Genomic DNA, 19,938 nt, shown 5'->3' on the forward strand with positions numbered 1-19,938 from the left:
TTCAGAGGAAGGGCTTGAGGCTGCCAATCGTCCTACATTCTTACAGCCAGCTAGCCCTTGGGATTCTGAGAATGGTTCCTGTCCCCAGTCCCTTCATCTGGGAGGTAACAAAGGGACTGTTGTAGGAGGCTCTGATCTCCATGCAGCAGGCTCGGTACTCCCAGACTCCTGTCCCAGTCCTAGAGGCACTGCTATGGCAGGGGTTTGGGACAGATGGAGTCAGAAGGTCTCATTCTGTGATGCCCATGGATGGCAAGGCATGGCTGCTTCCCCTCTGTACCCTCTCTCTGCTGTTCCTCTGCTTTGCATCTGCAATGCCTGAGTGAGTGTTGAGCGTGAACGAGAGTGTGTGAGTGTGTGTGTGTGATGGGTTGGGGGTTACTGGGTGTGGCTGTGGACTTCTCAGAGAGATCCCTTCAGAATCCAGTAGCCATACCAATGAGAGGAGCCACAGAATCACCAGCCAGAAGGATCCCCTAGATCCTGGAGGTAGGCAGGACCAGGAGTTTGGACTTTCTCCTTAAATGCAAGGTGAAGCAGTTGAAGAGTTTAGGCAGGAAAAGATGTGATCAGGTTTGTAACATGAAGCTCACAGTGGTTGGCAGATCCAGCAAGGACTGGTGGGCTGTGCCAGGCCTGGGGATCTGGGGACGAGGAGAGGATAGCCCAGAGATAGCCCTTCTGGGGTAAGGGGAAGACAGAAGCATAAACCGACTGAAATTTACACCCTATATGGCAGAGGCAACTGAGTGCTAACTCTGTTGGGGAAACCAGGGAGGCTTCCCGGGGGAGGTGGCATTTGCCCAGAGCTTGAGGGATGGCAGGCAAGGTGGAAGTCGGCACTCCAAGCCTAGGGAATAGTTTAGGCAAAGGCTTGACACTGAGGGTGAGAGGGTAGGGCGTGATGAACTGGAGGATGAGAAGTCACTCTCCAAGTTCACAAGGACCCTTGGTGGCTGAGCCAGCCCAGGGACCCTGCCTCTGTTGGAATGGAGCTCTCTGATGCCCAACGGTGGCCCGGCACCAAGAAATCACATTGAGGAAGTCCTCAAAGCCCCCGAATCAGTGGATTCCTGCAAACCCAGCATCCAAGGTTGGGCACTTCCTCAATTGCAGTGCAGCTGGGAGGTGGGGAAGAGGAAGTGTGGGCCAAGAGTAGACCTAGAGAGCCCAGAGGAGGAGCCTCTTCTAAATGAAAGAGACAGGGGTGGGGCCTCCCCAGCGGTAGCTCTTGGGGACTCCTGGGACCACAGCAGAGACGCAGCGTGGCTAGAGGTGAGTGAGAGGTGAACTCGGCCCGGGCCTGGCCAGGTGAGACTCGCCACCCTCTCCCCAGGAGCACCATTGACCATGGCCCTGGCCCAGCAGCTGCGAGCCGAGAGGTGAGTGCAGGGCACAGTGCTCTCCCGGGGCGTCGTGCCTTCTCCCGGGGCGTCGTGCCTGTTCCCGGCAGGCCTTGGGGGACAGAGGCCCACCCTCCTGCCGTCACTTACCAAAGTCAAAAGCTAAGAGGCCGGAGCTGAGTCAGAACCCGAATGCTCAGAAATGTAGATTCTTAGAAGTGCTACAAGGAAGCCTCCAGCTGTGGCTCACTTCCCTCAGGCCCAGATGAAGGCACCCGAGGCTCAGAGAGGGGAAGTGACCTTCCCAGGGTCACACAAGAGTGGGTGTAGTGTCTGGACAGGGGTCCTGGGTCCCAGGCCAGGCTCGCTGCCCCCGTAGTCAGCAATGGCTTTCCATTTTCTGTTCAAAGAGAACCACAGGATCTGGCTTCTTCCTCTTTATCCAGGGCCTGCCTCAAATGTCAAAAGTCTTCCCTCCCTCTCGGACCGCTTGCCCTGTTTCTTTTTCCTGCAGAATCCTTAGACCACTGGCATAATAGTCTATACTGGCTTTCTTTTTCTGTCTCGCTGACTCCCCCATCAATAGGCCCCAGGAGGGTACGTGCCCCCCAGTCCCTGCTGTATCCCTAGTATGTAGAACAACACCAGGAGGGACTACGTGCTCCAGAAATCCTGCCCAGTGAGTGACTCAGTGAGTGGATCTTTGGATGGGAGCGTGTCCTTGGATCCTTCCAGTCCAATCCCGCCGATGAGAAAAATGAGGACTGAGGCGGATAAAGTTCTCCCACAGGGTCCCCCTGCAGCATGGCCCCGCCAGGGCCTACCCCCATCTCTCAGCAAGACTGTGCCCTGAGCCGTGGGGGACCTGAGGACACGGGGCTTGGCTCCTGCCCTGGACTGGAGCAGCAGGTGGCATCAGAGAGCGTGCCCACTGTGTGGAGGCAATTCCGAGGGTGGCCGCAGAGGGGTCAGGCCAGTTTAGGTCAAAGCGGGTGGCAAAGGGTCCTCGGTGGAGTCTGGGGGCTGGAGGTGGAATTTCCAAAGGCTGAAGGTCAGAAGAAAGCTTGTCAGGGAAGGAGGGAGGAGCCACAGGTACAGATGTCCAGAGTGGGGGTCCAGAAGGGCCTTGATAAGTCGGTGGGCATACCTGGGGCTGGGGCTGTCCCACCAGGTTCTCCTCCCCACCGGTTCTCCCCAGAGAACGGACTCCCCAGAGTCGAACCCACGAACACACAGGAAGTGGCCCCCATGCAAAGCTCCTGGCACTTCCTATTTCTCAGGGAATGTGTAGGAAGACAGGACACCAGCAAGAGCCGGGGGTGCTCCCTCCCTCCTGCTCCCTGGTTCTTTGCAGCCACACTTGGCCCTCAGAGAAGGCGGAAGGGGCGCCCTCCTGCCTCCCTTCATAGGGCATGGAGCCAGGTCCCAGAGTCACAGGCCTCCCTGCCCCTCGGGGGCCCTGTGCTCTGCTTGAGGTCAGAGTGGAGGACGGAAAGGAAGGGCGAGGATCCAGCAGGACTTTCAGAGACCCCAGACCCCACCCATCCAGAGTTCGAAAGGACTGCCTTGGGGTAGCGAGTTTGATTCCAACAAACATGTTTTTAGCACCTACTGTGTGTGGGAGCCACCAAATGTGACCTAGCTGTCCCCTGAGGGCCTCTCTAGGTCTCCATCAGCCCCTCCCGTCTGGGTTCCACGGTGGACTTTGCATGAATGATGCTGGTGCATGGGAACCCACAGCAGCAGGGCCCTGGAGGACCCTGAGTTGACTACAGCTCTGAGGGGTGTTGGCTGAGCTCTGCAGGGCAGTGGCTCTCCTGGGGGGATTTCTAGTCAGGTTTGTTGTGCCCCTGCCTCCCTCCTGATGCAGCAGGCAGCCCAGCCATTCCCCAGCTGACCACCAGAGGACTCGCTAAGACATGGGGTAGTCCCACCAGAAGCCCCTACTATGTGTTTGGAGCTGTTCTGGGTGCCGGGGGTATAGCGGGGAGTAGGGTCCCTGCTTTAATGGGGATTCTGGGCCTGGCCTTGTTACGAATGAGACCTCCTGACCCGTGCCATCCCAGCATCTTCCCAGAGTAAGTCTCCCTCGCCCAGCAGCCCAGGGCCAGGCACAGGGCCTTCTTGATGGGCCCTGCCTGTGTCTCACGTTACTTTCCCCCTCCCAGCCTGCCTCTGCCCCAAAGTTCCATGCACTTGTCCCTCTCCCCCACCCCACCCCAGCATGGCTAGAGCCTTTGCACTTGGTTTCCCTTGCCTGTTGTCCTGTGGCCAACTCCAGCCCCACTTCTTCCAGGAAGCCCTCCCTGACCACTCTCCATCTGAGTGAGCCATGAACCTCGGACATGCATAGCACCCTGCTTATCTCTCTGATGGACGTAAGCCCCGTCTTCGAAGTGCCTGCTTGCTAAGCTCTCCTGCCCACTGCACTACTAGTCCTCGGGGGTGGGAGGGGATGTAATAATGGCCGGGCTCTGGGATAGCTCAAAACACCATGTGCTTTTCCTTCACAGCCTCCCCGACCATTGAAAGGATGTTATTTGTTTAGTGTTAAACTCCTTCCCTCAGCCATGATACCCAGGAGGGCAGAGGCCGTGTCCAAATGTGCTTAGAACAGTGTGTGAGCTTCGCTAGATGCTAACAAGGGTTTGCTATTATCATTATTATTATTACCTCGGATGGGGAAACTGAGGCTGGGGGAACCTGGGGTTTATCTACGTTCGTGCAGCAAGCTATTGGGGCAGCAAACTAGGAGCAGCGTGGAGGTGTTTGGGACCAAAATTCTGCTTAGGCTCGAATCTCAGCTTCTCGATTTACTTGGGCAGGTTCTGTAACCACTCTGTGCCTCAGTTTCCCTGTCTGTAAAAAAAGGTGCCAGAAGAGGATCTGGCACATAGCACACACTCAGGAAACTGTTAAGCGAGGCTATGACCCAACGTGGCGGATTCCCTGCCCAGGGCCATTTCTATGCTCGGGTTCCTTCCTTCCTGTCCCGCCAGGCCCCCATCCTGTTGCGGATGAAATAAACATGAAATACACAGCCTCTGGGGAGAAAGTGGAGGAGGAAGCTTCTCCCAGGGGTGTTGCCATGGGGGCCTGTGTGGAAAGCGAGTGGGGAGGTTGCCAGGGGCCACTAAGTCGCCTGGGAAGTGGTGGGGATTTCCTCTGCCTGCCCACAGCCACCCTGAGTCACCCCCGGCCCAGCGGCAGCAGCCAGTGTCCTGAGGGAGCCAGAGGTCCTGCGCAGCCCAGGCCACGTGGGGACCAGCAGCAGCTGGGACTGGGTGTGCAGACTGGGAAACTGATCTCCCCTGAGGGCCTGCCCAGTTTGGGGAGGTGGCAGCCCTGTACCCACTCCCACCCTGTCTCCCAGTTGCTTGGGACTCGGGGACCCCTGGCTGCTTTTTCTCTGTCCCCTTGGCTGGTGTTTTCTCATCCTCCATCTGTTCCTCTCAGCCCCCTCTGCTCAAAGATTGCTCTTCTGGGGGGTCCTTACCACCAGTCAAGGGCACATGGGTACCTCCCCGACTCCAGCAGAGACCCACCCCCACCCCCCAACCGCCTTCACTGAGCTCTAGAACCACACCAGCTCTTGCCAGACCCAGACCTGGGGGCCCAAGGGCCTCACATTAACATGCCCAAAACTCAGTCCATCAGCACCGCTCCCCTCCCACCCATCCTGCTCAGCATATGGGTGACATGTAGGTGTCACTCTTGACACTGCCCTTTCCTTCACCTCGAAATCCAAACAGTCCCCAAACCCTGCTGGCCATTAGTCAGGAATGACTCACAGACTGGTAGCTTGTCTGCTGGAAATGTGAGAGTCTGCAGCGGGGCACCAAGAGACGCGTGGGAGCTTAAACAAATAAGGGCTAATTTTTGCACATGACAAGAAGTCCAGAGGGAGGCCACAGCTGCTTCTGCAGCTCAGTGTCCTCAGGACCAGGATCCCGGAGATTCCTTTGGTCTGCCTCCTGTCTTTGCCTCATGGATGCAATATAGCTGCTGTGGGTCCAGACGGCACATCTGCTTTCAAGATAGGAAGAAGGGGGAAGGAGAGGAAACCATGCTGGCCTGTCCCTCCCTCTGGGATCAGGAAAGCAAACACTCCTGGAGAGACCCCGATAGAGATTTCCTTGTAGGTCTCACTGGCCAGAACTGGTGACATGGCTGGTCCTAGCTGCAGGGAGGCCGGGATATAGGAATGAGATTATTGGGTTTGGTTCTGACCAATCATGGCCTATCGCCTTGAGGCTAGGGACATTGCCACCCTAAAAAAATGGAGCTTGATTGGCAGGAAGAAGCAGGGGACACAATAGTGAAGCAGTGTCCACCAAGGGTTGTGTCTCTGTGTCTGTTCGTTCCTCCTGTCCCTGCTGTCTGGCTTGGGCCCCCACCATCTCTGAGCTGCACCACTCTGGGGCCTCGAAGGGCTGCTCTGTCCCTTCCGTCTCTGTGCTCCCTTTCCTCTGCACACAGCTGCCTGAGTTGGCCTGCCACAGCTGGGATCCTACTGTTTTTACTCTCTTCTGAAGCCTTGCGTGGCTCCCTATTGCCTAAAGAAGTTACCCGGCTCAATACCGGAGACCCTCCTCAGCCTGCCTTCACCTGCCCATGCAGCCTCTGATCACAGCCAACTCCAGTCACACCAGACCCGAGCCCACTCCTCGCACCTCGAAATCTTAGCATATGCTGTTCCCACTGCCTGGAAGGCCCTCCCCTGACCTTCCGACTTTCTGTTTGACCTTCTAGTTTGGCAGGGAGGCGGGCTCAGAGCCGGAGGGTCCGAAAGGTCCCCTCTGACCTTCTGTTTGACCTTCTAGACTCCATTCAAATGCCTTGTCCACCTCTGTGAGGACCTCCCCAGGTTGGGTATGATGACCCATTCTCTCTGTGGGACGTGTGTTGACTTTGTTACCCACTGTGACCCAGGGCCTCCCCCAGGGTTTGACACGGAGGAGGTTGCTGGATGTGCTGCTCCCAGATGAATAACGCAGCCGGGGAGCAGTTGCTAGTGTGACTACTGACACATGGTCCCATCTCCAAGTGCCTTTGCTGTCAAGGTCTGGCCCACGTCGCTGCCCGGCACTTGAAGGGGTGTTGACAGAGGAATGCGGGACACACCCTTGGTCACCTCTGCACACTTGGGCTCAGCGAGCCCATCAGTCTGGTGGTAACTGAACTGTCTTTCTCTCCCGTCTTCCTCAGTGACTTTGAGCAGCTTCCCGACGATGTCGCCATCTCCGCCAACATCGCTGACATCGAGGAGAAAAGAGGCTTCACCAGCTACTTTGTAAGACAGACCCCTGACCTTTAGCTTCTGCCCGCTGAACCTCCAACCCTCTCATCCCCTTAACTTCTCTCCTGGTGGTTTGGTAGTAAATATCTTGAGACCTTTTTTGACGATTCCAGATTGGGGCAGGGGCTGCTGCTGGCCTCGGGTGGACGGAGCCCAGGGAGGCTGCTCGGCACTGCCCCGCGCACAGGACAGCCCTCCCACCCCAAAGAAGGAGATGCCCCCACACCCACCCCGCGAATACCAAGGCTGAGAAATGCTGCTCTAGTCCTAGGACCTTCGACCGCCGCCGCCCCCGCCCCCCCCCCCCCCCCCCCCGCTCTCCTCTGCCCCTGACCTCCCTACACCCTGACCTGTGTCCTCCCCAGGTGTTCGTGATCGAGGTGAAGACAAAAGGGGGCTCAAAATACTTCATCTACCGTCGCTACCGCCAGTTCTATGCCCTGCAGAGCAAGCTGGAGGAGCGGTTTGGGCCGGAGAACAAGACCAGCCCGTTCACCTGCAGCTTGCCCACGCTCCCAGGTAGGCGGCCCGTCCCAGCCCCGCAGCCCGTCCCAGTCCTGGGGCCCCGAGGAGCTGGGCAGCCTGGCCCACGACAGAGCTGCGGCCCTCGGCCTCTCCTTCCAGCTCTGCCGCCCCTGGTGGTCACTCCAGGTTTGCCTCCAGGCCAAATATTTCGTCCGCGGCCCCTCCTGGCAGCCGCGGGCTGCTTCCTCTAGCCGCATTGCCCTTGACCTCCGGGCCATCCATCCCTTGCTCACCAGGCGGACTCACCTTCAGCGCCCCCTGCAGCCCTGATTGAGAGCTGCCCTTTGACTGCTGCCCTAGCTTGGGCGGATCCCCGGGGGCTCCCCCTGCTTCCCTGCTCTGCTGGGACCCTGTGGGCACCCCATCTTTGCTTCTGGACAGCCCCCTCACTCCTTGACCCCTGGCCTCTCTCCCCAGCTTGGTCCACACATGCACCTTGGATAGACCCAAATCTCCAGTGGCACGGCACCTGCCCTCTAGAGCCCTGCGAGGGTGTGGGCTGCTCGGTCCGTGGGGTGGTCTCAGGGTGTCCCCCCTCCATGTCCTGCAGGCCACATACAAGCACCCTTCCCACAAACAGCAGAGACACTTCCTGACCTTCCCTTATTCAGGCTCCACACTCTGCCTCTGGCTTGCTCTCACTTTCTCTCTATCCCAGGGGAGGTCCCAGGGGAGCTGAAGCTGCCCCCAGGGGCTCCTGGCTTCCCCTTTCCTCCTTCAGAGCCACTTCAACTCACACCGGCCCCTCCCCTGTCTCTAGGCTGCAGGGGAAGGGAGACTCCCCTCTCTGAGCCCGCCTCCCCACCGGACTCCAGGGAGCCCCTCCCTCCTCTCTGCGGCTTTCTCCAGACAACTTGTGGGTCTTTGTATACTTGCCTTCTCCTTACTTGTGGCGTCTGCAAAGCTCTCCCACAGCCTTAGTTCTCCTGTCTTTAGACAAGCCTGTGCCATGAGGAGGCTTTCTGGTCATAAGCCCCCTTGAAGCCCGACAGCCCTCAAAATCTCCATTCTTTTCGGAGTCGCTCACTGTCCCCCTTTTTTCCTTCTATCCCCTCCTCATCTACCAGCTTGGCTTCTGCTCTCACAGTCCCACCGAATTCCCTTCGGGACGGTGGCCCGTGACCTGATACATTGGACTTCTGTGGGCCTATCCCGGCCTTACCATCATTGTCCTGCTTCCTCCTCCAGGAAGCCCTCCCTGACCTCCTTCCATGTCTCTTCCTACCTCATCGCTGCTCCTCCAGCTCCTGATGGAATCTGCCCCTTCTGCTGCTCCTTGCAAGGTTCTTGGGCATTCTCTGCCGTGCCATCTCTGGCTTTCTTCTCCCTCCCCAAACCCTCCCCGCTACCAGGTGATCTGACCTCTGACCTTAGCTGCTCTCTTGTCGCTACTAAGTCTCAAAGGCCTCCCCACCCCAGACCTCAGATCCTGCGCTCCTACTACCGCCCAACGCCAGCCCCTGCCCATCTCAGAGGCAACAGGAGCCAGACATGTGCCTTCTGCTGGGGGTTCTTGGGGGGACAGTTCTACCAGGGCCCCCACCTAAGGCTCCTGGAGAGGACATTTGTCTTGGGTCAGCCAACATCTCTTTCCCGTTCTCCCTAAACACACTGCCTTGCTTTTGAGGGATGATTCATTCATCTACTCCACAAATATTGATCAATGTGGTCAATCACTGTGGTGTGAACCACCAGAACCACTGTTCTAGATCCTTGGTTCCTTACAAGGGGTGGGTATTCGAAGTACCTTGAGATTTAAAGAATTCTGATGCCCAAGTCTCCCCCCCCAACCCTGAGATTCTGATGTAATTATTCTGGGGCAAGTCCTACACAATGAGATGTTTGTTTTTTTTTTTAAGATTTTATTTATTTATTTCACAGAGAGAGATCACAAGTAGGCAGAGGCAGGCAGAGAGAGAGAGGAGGAAGCAGGCTCCCCGCTGAGCAGAGAGCCTGATGCGGGACTCGATCCCAGGACCCTGAGATCATGACCTGAGCCGAAGGCAGAGGCTTAACCCACTGAGCCAACCAGGCGCCCCCACAATGAGGTTTTTAAACGCTCCGTGCAGCTGGGGTTGAAGACCCCTGTCCTAGGGGATGGGCTCCAGTTGGGGCAAAGCAAAGCTCTTCCTCTCTTAGAGCCAAGAATCATGAGTGTGTGCGTGTGCGTGTGTGTATGAGTGTGTGTGTGTGTGTGTGTGCGTGTGCGCATGCACGTGTGTGTGTAGGAAGAGGCAATAAAGAAGTAAAACAAGAAAAATATCATCTGGCGACAGTACATGCTAGAGAATGCAAGTTGAAAGGAGGGTGGCCTGGAGGCTGAGCCAGTGTATGGGGGCGAGTTCCTGGCCTGGGTGGGCAGCTCCGAGTCCAGAGACTGTGGTCGTGGGCCAGGCTCCCAGGAGAGCTCTTTGCATTTCTGCAGCCAAAGTCTACATGGGTGTGAAACAGGAGATTGCGGAGATGCGGATTCCTGCCCTCAATGCCTACATGAAGGTAACGGTGGGGCTGTGTTACCTCGGCCCCTGGAGGGCCCCAGGGATAGCGTCCCTGAAGGGGGTCTGGGGGCTGCTCTCCTGCTCCGATGGGGCCACTCAGCAATCCTCAGAGGCCGGACCTGGGGAGAGAAACAGGATGTGTTCCCAGGGTTCCAAGGGTGCGGCAGGAGCGATGGAGAGGGAACAAGGAACCACACTTGGGATCAAGAAGTCTGTGCCAGGTGCGCACAGGTGTCTGTGTCAGGTGTTAGGATACCAGCGTGAATAGGACCGAGTATGTGCCCTCAAGGTACCTGTTGCCTAGTGGGGACAGGGGACAGGTGGGTCATGAAATCACAAAACTGTGGCCTCTATAACAGAGGCAGGACGGGCCAGGGCCTCAGCTCTCTCACACAGTGACTTTGCACAAACTAGAGAAAGGCTCTTGGGTATTTCCCAGCCCGTAAACTGTCTGCATCCTTAGGAGATGGGAGCACAGAGAAAGAAGCATCTTAAAGGCAGAGACTGCTGTTCAAGAAAAGCCTACCATTTAGGACTGTGCAAAAAAGGGACAGCGGTCCTCGTGAAGTAGTGAGCACCCCATCATTAGAGGCATCCAAGCCATGGCTCAATGGCAACCTTAAGAAACTGGAGAGGGAAGCCCTCCTCCTAGCACAGAGGCACTCTCATAGTCAGCGAGAGCTTCCCCTCCCCTTCTACTCTCATGGCAGAAGGGCACAGAGCTAGGAGTCTTCAGTCTTTGCTTTGACCTTGACTGTTTGGGTGATTTGGGGTGAATTGCTCATTCTCTCTAGGCTTTGGTTTCCCTACCTGTGAACTGGGGCAGTGCCTCCAGCTCGCTGGTCTCGGGAGCTTCCAGACTGTACGGGATCAGAACTCCTAGTGGAGTGAGCTGCAGGAGGAGGGCAGGGGAGGTGAGAGGCAGGAGGAGAAGACCCCGGCCCTCTCCAGTGGCTGCAGGAATCCTGGGCTCTGAGCAGAGAAGAGGGACGTTGGGAAGCCCCTGGGCCGCAGCCCTGGAGACATCTCCCCTCAAGAGGGCGCTGTGGCAGCTGCTCCTTCAAGGTGGCTGGAGGCTCCTGTCTCCCCCTACAGGGCTGGGAGAGGGGTGAGCTGTGGAGGGAGGGGTGTGGCCATGGTGCTGGGGCTCTTCCTCCCGCACTTGGGCTTAGCTACCAGCAGCCTGCAGGATCCCATCTCTGCCTTTTTGTCTCATTTGGTTCCTCCAAGCCCAGGAGGCAATCAGTGCAGGAATTTCCGCTATGCATAACCCCAGCCTATGCTTGAAACGTTCAGGGACGGGGAGCTCACTACTATGCTTCCTTGCTCAGCCCCTGTTGGGCAGCTGCTAGAAAAATCTGATTCCCTGTCACTTCCACCCATTGGTCTCACCACTGTCCTCATGGAGAATATGGGTCATGTGATAGTGACACCTGCCTGGAATGATGTGTAGTGCTTTGACTGGTGGGTCAGGATAAACAAATCTGTAGGATAAACAAATAGGCTTATTTATTTCCCTCAATAACTGGTGAGTTAGATGCTATCCTCCCTATTCACAAATGAAGAAGTGGACCCACTCACGCCATGTCGGAGAACAGCTGGATAGGAGGGCTGGGATTCGAACTCACGGCTCTGTGTACCCACCGCGCTATGTTGTAAAGAAAGCAACAGTGACAACGATCATCTCCAACTAGGACGGTGTACTTGCTAGATCAGATGGCCGGTAGAATTCTCTAAGTATTGTGCACACATCACTCATTTAATCCTTACTCCATCCCCCAAGGCAGACCCTGGTATCATCCCCATTTCATTAATGAGCACACAGAGGAACACTGGCCCAAGGTCACCCAGCGAGGGAGGGGGCTTTGATCCCAGGCGCAGCCTGGCTGTGTGGCTGTGCCCTTAAACCCAGGTCTGGGCTGCCTTTCAGCCCTCCCTGTATGACAGCCTTGTTCTTTTTGGGCTCCGCCTTCCCAGTTCCTCTGGGATGGACCTCTGCCCCCGCTCCTGCTGCCTCCATGGGATTCTCCAAGGGGGTCCAGGTGCCTCTGGAGGACTCCTGGGGACCTGTGCGTTGTACAGCTTGGGGGGTGACCCTGCTGGTGTCCGGGTACTCTGTGTCCTCATGGACAGCCTCATAGTGGGTGTAACCAGCACGAGATTGAGTGAGGGTCCTGACTCCTCGCTCTGCCAACTGGGTCAGGTCCTTTACTTCTCTGAGCCTCAGTTTCCCCAACTGTGATATGAGATCAAGTGTCAGAAAGCACTTTTTAGGCTGTAATCCACCAACTGCTGTTGGTCTGTGTCACCTGAGACCTCCTTCCTCCCACTATTAGCTCATTTTTTATCTCGGGCCGGGGCCTCAGAAGCAGACGTCTCTGGGTAGCCCAGCTCTGTCACTCGCTGGACCAGGCGGCCTGGGGCAGGTCCCCTAACCTCTCTGGCACTAACTTGCAGGTTGTTGCGAGACAGAGTGAGACCACCTGGTGTGGCACTCAGTGCCGTGTCTGGACAGTCACCACCATGTCCTTTCCCCTGCTGTCACCATTATTGTTGTGTCTGGAGGCCTTCAGGTTTTCTCCAAATGGACTCTCCTTGAGCCAGCCAGTTTCCCAAGAGGAAAGCTTATGAAACATTATATGTCTTGTTGCTGTGCTCAGACAGAGAAAGCATTACTAGAGAGGGAGGGACCAGTGCGGGGGATGGGGATAGGAGAGAGGGGCTGGGATATCCAGAGCTTTCTGTTGACCGCCCCCCCACCCCCGTCTTGGCTTCTCTCCCAAACACAGAGCCTCCTCAGCCTACCCATCTGGGTGCTGATGGACGAGGATGTCCGGATCTTCTTCTACCGGTCGCCCTACGATTCAGAGCAGGTTCCCCAGGCCCTGCGCCGGCTCCGGCCACGCACCCGGAAAATGTAAGTGACCGGCCCTTGTGCTCCCATGGGCCAGGTCTGGGCCCCTCACCAGGTGCCCCCAACCAGGCGCTCTGGCCCTAATGCCCCCTAACAGAGGATATTTCTTTTCCCCGGAGGAAGGGAAAAGCTAGACATCGGTTCTATCCCGGGACACCCCCAGGATGTTCAGCTTGTTAGCTGAGCTCTGAAAACAACACACAGGGTGGAGGGTAGAAGGTAGGTGCATTTTGTTGTGTGTGACAGTGACGACCAGAGGACAGAGGCTGGGTCACTGATGGAGAGCTGGGTGCCACAGTCCCCACTGGGGATGCCTCAGAACTCATGGTGCCTGGAGAGAGTAGTGGGAGGGAGGGAGGGGAGGAGTTGCTCTCTCTACAGACATTCCCAGATCCTGGGATGCCCTGTCCCCCATCATGTGGTTCCATGGGGCCGGCTATGACTTCTGGTGTATCACACTGGCCCCCAGGGGACACTCCCGCTCCCTCCTGAGCAGAAAATAATCATGGAAAACCCGAGCTACTGTAATAGGGCTTGGGCTTCCAAAGGCCAGGCTGCTGCTGCTAAGAATACCAGGAACAGTGCTCCTGAGCCCTGGCCTCCGTCTCAGGGCCTCCCTCCTTCCTCAGGCTAGTGTCTCTGAGTGTCCTCTCGGCTCCTGGCCATCTCTCCGGCACGCAGGCAGGCATGGTCTCAATCTCAGCTAAGCCACATGGCAGGCCCATGCCCTGAGCCCTGGTGCAGAGTGCCTCTCCAACCCATTTCCCTGGCTGAAAAATTAGAGGTTGGGTGTGGGGAGTAGAAGGAAGAAGAGGTGTGAAAGCGTTGATAAGCTAAGGTGCTGAGCAAATGTGTATCTTCCTCCCCGCCTCCTTGTTGAGTCTCCATTTCCTGGTCCACGAAGGAGGATAGAATCCCTCCCCCGTGGGCAATAGGAACCTGGGTGTGCGTGCGTGCGTGCGTGCGATGGCCCAGAGGAACAATTGTAGCTGCACTTTTAACATCCTCTCCTTCCCCCGACTTTCCTGCTCCTGATGAGGGTCTCCTCTGGGGACAGAAGCAGGGAGCCAGGCCCTGAGGGAACCAGGAGGGCTGACAGGCCTCCCTTTTCTCTCCGCAGCAAGAGTGAGTCCCCACAAGGCGCCATCATTGACCGCATGGCAGCTCCGCGAGCTGAGGTAACCCCCGAAGGGCCAGGCCTCCCACCTCACCTCTGGGCTCCACCCTTCACCACTGCACCCCTCCTGCTGGACACCCTCTGTGTGCCCACGACTGGGGCTGGGTGCTGTGGGGAGCAGGGGCCTCAGCCTTGGCCCTCAGGGCACCCAACCCAGCTGACAGGAGGTGATATGGGGAGCACTCAGGTCGAGGGGAACGCAGCCAACCATCATCCATTCAACAAGCTTTCCTGGCCTCCTCCAGGCCAGCCCCGTCATGGCGACTGAAGTGTCAGACAGAGATGACTCAAACCAGGCCCTGTCCTCAGGGAGCCCCCATCTCCCTGGGGACACACGTGGAGAAACAGTGTGGTCAGTGCTCTGGGCTTATGGGAGCCCTGGAGCCCACACTGAGGCCTGGGGGGCTGAGGAAGGTGCTTGACCCCAGAGTTTGGCTCCTTGGCTCTCTGTGCTCCTCCCACCAGCTCTGCAAGGAGCACGATTCTGGAGTCAGAGAGACCTGGGTTCTAATTCTGGCTCCTCTGCCCACAAATGAAGTGGCCTCAGACAAGCCAGTCGTGCTCCCCGGGCCAGTCCCCTCATCTGTTAACTGAGACACTGAAGTACGCAAAGCAGTGTGGCAGGAACTCGGTGAATGCTCCCTTCCTCCTGCCCTCCTCCTCCTCTCTTCTCCCAGGCTCTGTTTGACTTCACGGGCAACAGCAAACTGGAACTAAATTTCAAAGTTGGAGATGTGATCATCCTTCTCAGCCGGATCAATAAAGACTGGCTGGAGGTGAGGATGGGGGTGAGGTTGGAGGTGAGGTTGGAAGTGAGGATGGAGGTGAGAATGGGGATGAGGTTAGAGATGCTGTTGGAGGGAGGATGATGGTGAAGTTGGAGGTGATGTTGGGAGGATGGGGTGAGGATGAAGGTGATGTTGGAAGGGAGGGTGGGGGTGAGGATGGGTTGAGAATGGGTGTGAAGGTAGAGAGGAGGATGGGGTGATGCTGGAGGGGAGAATGTGGGTGAGGATGATGGTGAGGTTGGATGTGATGTTGGAGGGGAGGATGGTGGTGAGGATGGTGGTGAGGATGGGGTGAGGATGGGGTGAGGATGGGGGTGAGGATGGTGGTGAGGATGGCGGTGAGGATGGAGGTGAGGATGGAGATGAGGTTAGAGGTGAGGATGAGGTGAGAATGGGGGTGAGGATGGGGGTGATGATGGTGGTAAGGATCGAGTGAGGATGGAAGTGAGGATGGAGGGGAGGTTGGAGGTGAGGATGGGGTGAGGATGGAGGTGAGGATGGAGGGGAGGTTGGAGGTGAGGATGGGGTGAGGATGGAGGTGAGGATGGAGGTGAGGATGGCAGTGAGGATGGAAATGAGGTTGGAGGTGAGGATGGGGTGAGGATGGAGGTGAGGATGGAGGTGAGGATGGAGGTGATGTTGGAGGGGAGGATGGGGGTAAAGAAGGTGAGGATGGCGGTGAGGATGGGGTGAGGATGGAGGTGAGGATGGAGGTGATTTTGGAGGGGAGGATGGGGGTAAAGAAGGTGAGGATGGCGGTGAGGATGAATGTGAAGGTGGAGCTGAGGGTGGGGATGAGGTTGGAGGTAGACATGGGAATAAGGATAGCGGTGAGGATGGAGATAAGTTGGAGGTGAGGTTGTTTTGGGTCTGCTTGTGGGGGGAAATCAAAGGGGGCAGGCGCAGGGACTGCCCCAAGGAAGAGATGTCCTCTGAGGATAGTTCTGGAAATTAGAGCAGCTGGGTGAGGGCAGCCTGAGAACTACAGCCACAGGGGAGGCAAGTGTGTGCCTGGAACAGAAGATTCGGAGACCACACTTGCCTTTGGTTCGGAGGCCAGCAAACAGTGGCTTCGGGCAAGTCTGTTAATCTACTGAGTTTGATATCTTGGTCTGTCATGGGGCTTCTCACCGCAGCACTGCTGACATTTGGGGCCAGATAGTTGTCAGCGGGGGGGGGGGGGGGGGGTAGGGAGAGGCCATCCCCAGGCATCATTGGTTGGGAGGGTTTAGCCACCTTCCTGGTCTCTGCTCACTAGACCCCAGGAGCGGCCCTGCAGTTGACAGTCTAGGGTCCCAGACATTTGGCTCTGGGGGACAAAATCACCGGCAGCTGAGACTCACTGGTGTGTCATCCGGGATGATTTCCCTTACCTTGTGGGCAGCGAGAAAACGTAGTGATGCGGACCTTGAGCTCTGGAGTCGGACTGTGGTGTCATTTCCTAGTTGTTTTTAACTAGCTTCCTGGGAACTTTGCTCAACCCTGTGGTTTCCTTTTCTGTAAACGGAGATAGGTGTCAGACCGTTTCTTCATCGCAGTCCTGGGAGGGCTGGCCGAGGTGCAGCTGTTTGGGGCTTGGCCCACAGAGGGCCTAGATATGTCCATCTGGCCGGTGCCGGGGCTGCTGGGAAGATGAAAGTCTCAATCTTTGCTTTGTTCCCACGTGAGGCATGTGTGGCTCCTACTGACTCAGTGAAGGGAGATGGGAGGCCCTGGCCCCTATTCCAGCCGTTCGGATTGGGTCCTGCTGTTCTTAAACAAGATTCCCTTTTGTCGAGGCTCCTGAGGCAGGGGGTATCTAAAGAAGATGGTGGGACGGGCCCCACGGGGACTCCAGGGAGGGGAGAGCCCCTGGCATAGAGAGGTGCAAGGTCTGTTGGTCTCACGGACTTGGCAGCTTTGATCGTACCCCCGTTCTGGAGCCCTGTCTCGGGACCCTGTGGCTCTTACAGCTGTGGGGTATTGCTGGGAAACTCTCCAGAAACAGGAATGCTTGTTACCTTCCTGTTTTCTGGAAAGGTCTCTATGTTAGTGGGATGGCCGATTTCTGGCCTCAGGTTAAGGGGAGGGTCCAGGAGGAGGGAGGAGATGAATTTGAGCCTCAGTATCTGTGTCTGTAAAATGGGATGGGGATAATAACGTCTTCTCTAGAGTTGGGAAGATTGGAGAACATGTGGGCAAAGCACAGGCTGTAGCTGGGTCGTGCGTGGCCAGGGCTGGAGAGAGCTTTCGGGCCGTTGGCTCTAGAGCAGCTGCTCTGTGCTGTCCGCAGAGTCAATGAATGAATGAATGAATGAGTGAGTGAAGGGAGCTACCTCCCCTCCCCCATTCTGTGTTCCCTGGCCACTGGCTCAGCGTGAAGCTTACCCACTTCCCTGTGCATCCACCATCACCCATCATGGCACGTGCTCCCCATAGGAGGGCAAGGATGTCGTCCTCCCCAAAACCAGAGCCTGCCACATGGCAGGTGCTCACTCAGGAATGACTGAATGAGATGAAAGCAGCTTTTCAGATAAGTGAGATCTCGACCTATTCTAGAACGGAAATTTGTTCTTGGGGTGAACAGCATGGTGACCTCGGCCACTACTTCTTCTGCCTCTGAATACAACCTCCTCTGCATCATTATAAGGGAGCGGGGTTGGGGGATGTGGGGGGAGGGAGGAGCAATGTCTGGTCCTGGCGCCTCTCCTCCTGCCGACAGGGCAACCCCTCCTTTCCTCCTCAGGGCACTGTCAGGGGAGCCACGGGCATCTTCCCACAGTCGTTCGTGAAAATCCTCAAGGACTTCCCAGAGGAAGAAGACCCTACCAACTGGCTGCGCTGCTACTACTACGAGGACACCATCAGCACCACCAAGTTCGTGCCCGTCCTCACCCCCTGCATCACACTCCTGACTCCGAGACCCAAAGCGGATCTCCCCTTGTCCAAATAAAAGCCTGTGGTGGCTCGCCCTGCCCTCCAGATAAGCCATACCTGGGTAACAGGACGCCAGGCTCCAGCGTAGTCCTGCCAGCCTTGTCCCCATGTCCCCCTTTGGCCTGACACCCCCTCACCACTGCCTGTCGTCCCCCTTAGGGACATCGCGGTGGACGAGGACCTCAGCAGCACTCCACTGTTCAAGGACCTGCTGCAGCTCATGAGGTGAGAGGTGGGAGGGCAGAGGGTGGAGGGCAGAGGGCTGGGGTCAGACACCGCAGAGAAGACAACAGCAGGAGGAACACAGCGCGAGTCAGCCGTAGGTGTTTTGCCTCCTGTTTTATCCCCAGCCCGGCCCCACCAGGCAGATATCAGCCCCCCGTGTCGGAGATGAGTGGGGGTCTGCAGAGAGACATACGAGGGGCTCAGAGGAGGTCACACAGTTCATGAGTGTGGCTTTGCAACTCAAGCTGGAGTCTTCTTAGCCTTTGACTTGGGTCCTCTGCTATCAGAGAAACTCCACCTCCCAAGAGCCAGCCTCGGAATGGAAATAACCTTGTTCCACTGATGATGAAAATAATCCCTATTCATTCTTAAAAAACATGAGAAGGTTAGGCGTCTTGGTGGCTCAGTCGGTTAAGTGTCTGCCTTCGGCTCAGGTCATGATCCTGGGGTCCTGGGATCCAACCCTCCATCAGGCTCCCTGCTAGGCGGGGAGCCTGCTTCTCCCTCTCCATCTGTCTGTCACTCTGCCTACTTGTGCTTGCTCTCTCTCTCTTGATCTGTGTTAAATAAATAAATGAAATCTTTAAAAAAACAAACAAAAAACAAAAAAACACAGAAAGGTAGAAAGAAGTGAAATACAGATATCCCCCCTCTCATGATCAGATGCACATGGAGATGGCCTCCGAGCACACCCCCACCCCCACCGCATAACTATGACATCAGCTGGCTGCATGACATCATTCTGGGGAGGCTCTGGAGTCGCCACCCCTTCTTGGCCATTGGGATCACCCTCCCCTTTCTCACTACCAGAAAGAACGCTGGGATCCTCATATGTGGTGACTTGCACGATTATTCCCTTCACGATGAGTTTCTAGAAGTGGAATTTTGGAGTCAGGGTGTTTGCAAGTCTGTTAGGCTTCCAACCCCATTTGCTGAGTTACCTATAGGAAGGTTGTATCAGTATTTACTGTCACCAGCCATGTGCACCCCACACGAGATGGTCCCAGTCCGTAGGAGTAACTGCACACAGGTAACCCTCAGAGGCTTGATAGTCTCTGCTCTGTGCCTGGCCAAACTCACTCCCCTTCCCCAGGAAGTTCTTAAATTTGCATGTGTACACACAAGGCATTTCAGGCTGTGCCAGTAACTTACTGTAAGAGCCCCTTCTCCCCCGTAGGTCTGTTTCTCCATCTGTGCAATGGGACCACACGAGGGATAAGGCCTGTATCATGCTCTGACCTCTTCTGATTCTTAGACCCCGGCTTTAAAGTTCCTTAGCCCCCACTCCCGGTCTCCCTGAGGCTTAGTTCTAGGACCCCCGGACCTTCTATTAACCCTGATCTTTCCCACCCAGGCGGGAGTTCCAGAGGGAGGACATCGCCCTAAATTACCGGGACACCGAGGGCGATCTGGTGCGGCTGCTCTCAGACGAGGATGTGGTGCTCATGGTGAGGCAGGCCCAGGGTCTCCCCTCCCAGAAACGCCTCTTCCCCTGGAAGCTGCATGTCACCCAGAAGGATGACTACGCGGTCTACAACACTGTCCCTTGAGCCGATGGTGTGCCAGGGGCAGGGAGGAATGCTCAGGAAGAAGCTCTCGGAGGAGAACAGGACGAGGAAAACCTGGGAGCGTGGGACAGACTTGCTGGTTCTAATCCATGGACCTGTATTCCATCTGTCTGCACACTTGGTCTTGGAATTAAATAAACCCTTTCATCTCAAAGGTTCAGACTGTGAAAGACGGTATCTTTTGGGGAACGAAAGGAGAGGAAGTGAAATCCCCATTAGTGAGGGTCAGTTAGGGGTCATTTATATATGGAAGGGGGCCCTGGCATTGGTCCTATATTCCGGCTGCCCCATTCCCTTGCCCCATCCACCAACATCAAGATGTCGGCAGGGCCATGCTCCCAAGAAACCCATTAGGGTATCCTTCCTTGCCTCTTCCTAGCATCTGGTGGTTTTCTGGCATTCTCTGGCATTCCTTGGTCTATGGCTGCGTTATTCCCATCCTCTATACTCACATAGTGTCCTTCCTTTGCTCTTCGAAGCTTCTCTCTGTCCTTGTCTGTCTCTGCATCCAAGGACACTGCCATATTGGATTAGGACCACCTGAAGCACTTTGTTTTGACCTCACGCTACAGACCCTCACCTCTATAGACCCCATCACCACGAAGGGTCACATTCTGAGGTAGTGGGGGCTAGGACTCCAACATATCCTGGAGAGTGGGGGATACAATATAACCCATAATGGCAC

The 19,938-nt window shown here is 56.4% G+C and overlaps 1 protein-coding gene across 1 annotated transcript; it reads left to right on the top strand.

Annotated features, from left to right (window-relative positions):
- The first annotated feature begins 1,192 nt into the window (after window positions 1-1,192).
- NCF4 (neutrophil cytosolic factor 4) lies at window positions 1,193-19,407 on the top strand. The gene is made up of 10 exons (XM_047743194.1): window positions 1,193-1,382; window positions 6,552-6,636; window positions 7,008-7,161; window positions 9,593-9,663; window positions 12,455-12,582; window positions 13,700-13,757; window positions 14,434-14,532; window positions 17,270-17,400; window positions 17,620-17,685; window positions 19,040-19,407. The coding sequence occupies exons 1-10, from the start codon at window positions 1,351-1,353 to the stop codon at window positions 19,233-19,235; spliced, it is 1,020 nt and encodes a 339-aa protein (XP_047599150.1). The 5' UTR covers window positions 1,193-1,350; the 3' UTR covers window positions 19,236-19,407.
- The last annotated feature ends 531 nt before the right edge of the window (window positions 19,408-19,938 follow it).

The sequence above is a fragment of the Lutra lutra genome, chromosome 8, assembly GCF_902655055.1.
Source record: "Lutra lutra chromosome 8, mLutLut1.2, whole genome shotgun sequence".
Taxonomy (NCBI): domain Eukaryota; kingdom Metazoa; phylum Chordata; class Mammalia; order Carnivora; family Mustelidae; genus Lutra; species Lutra lutra.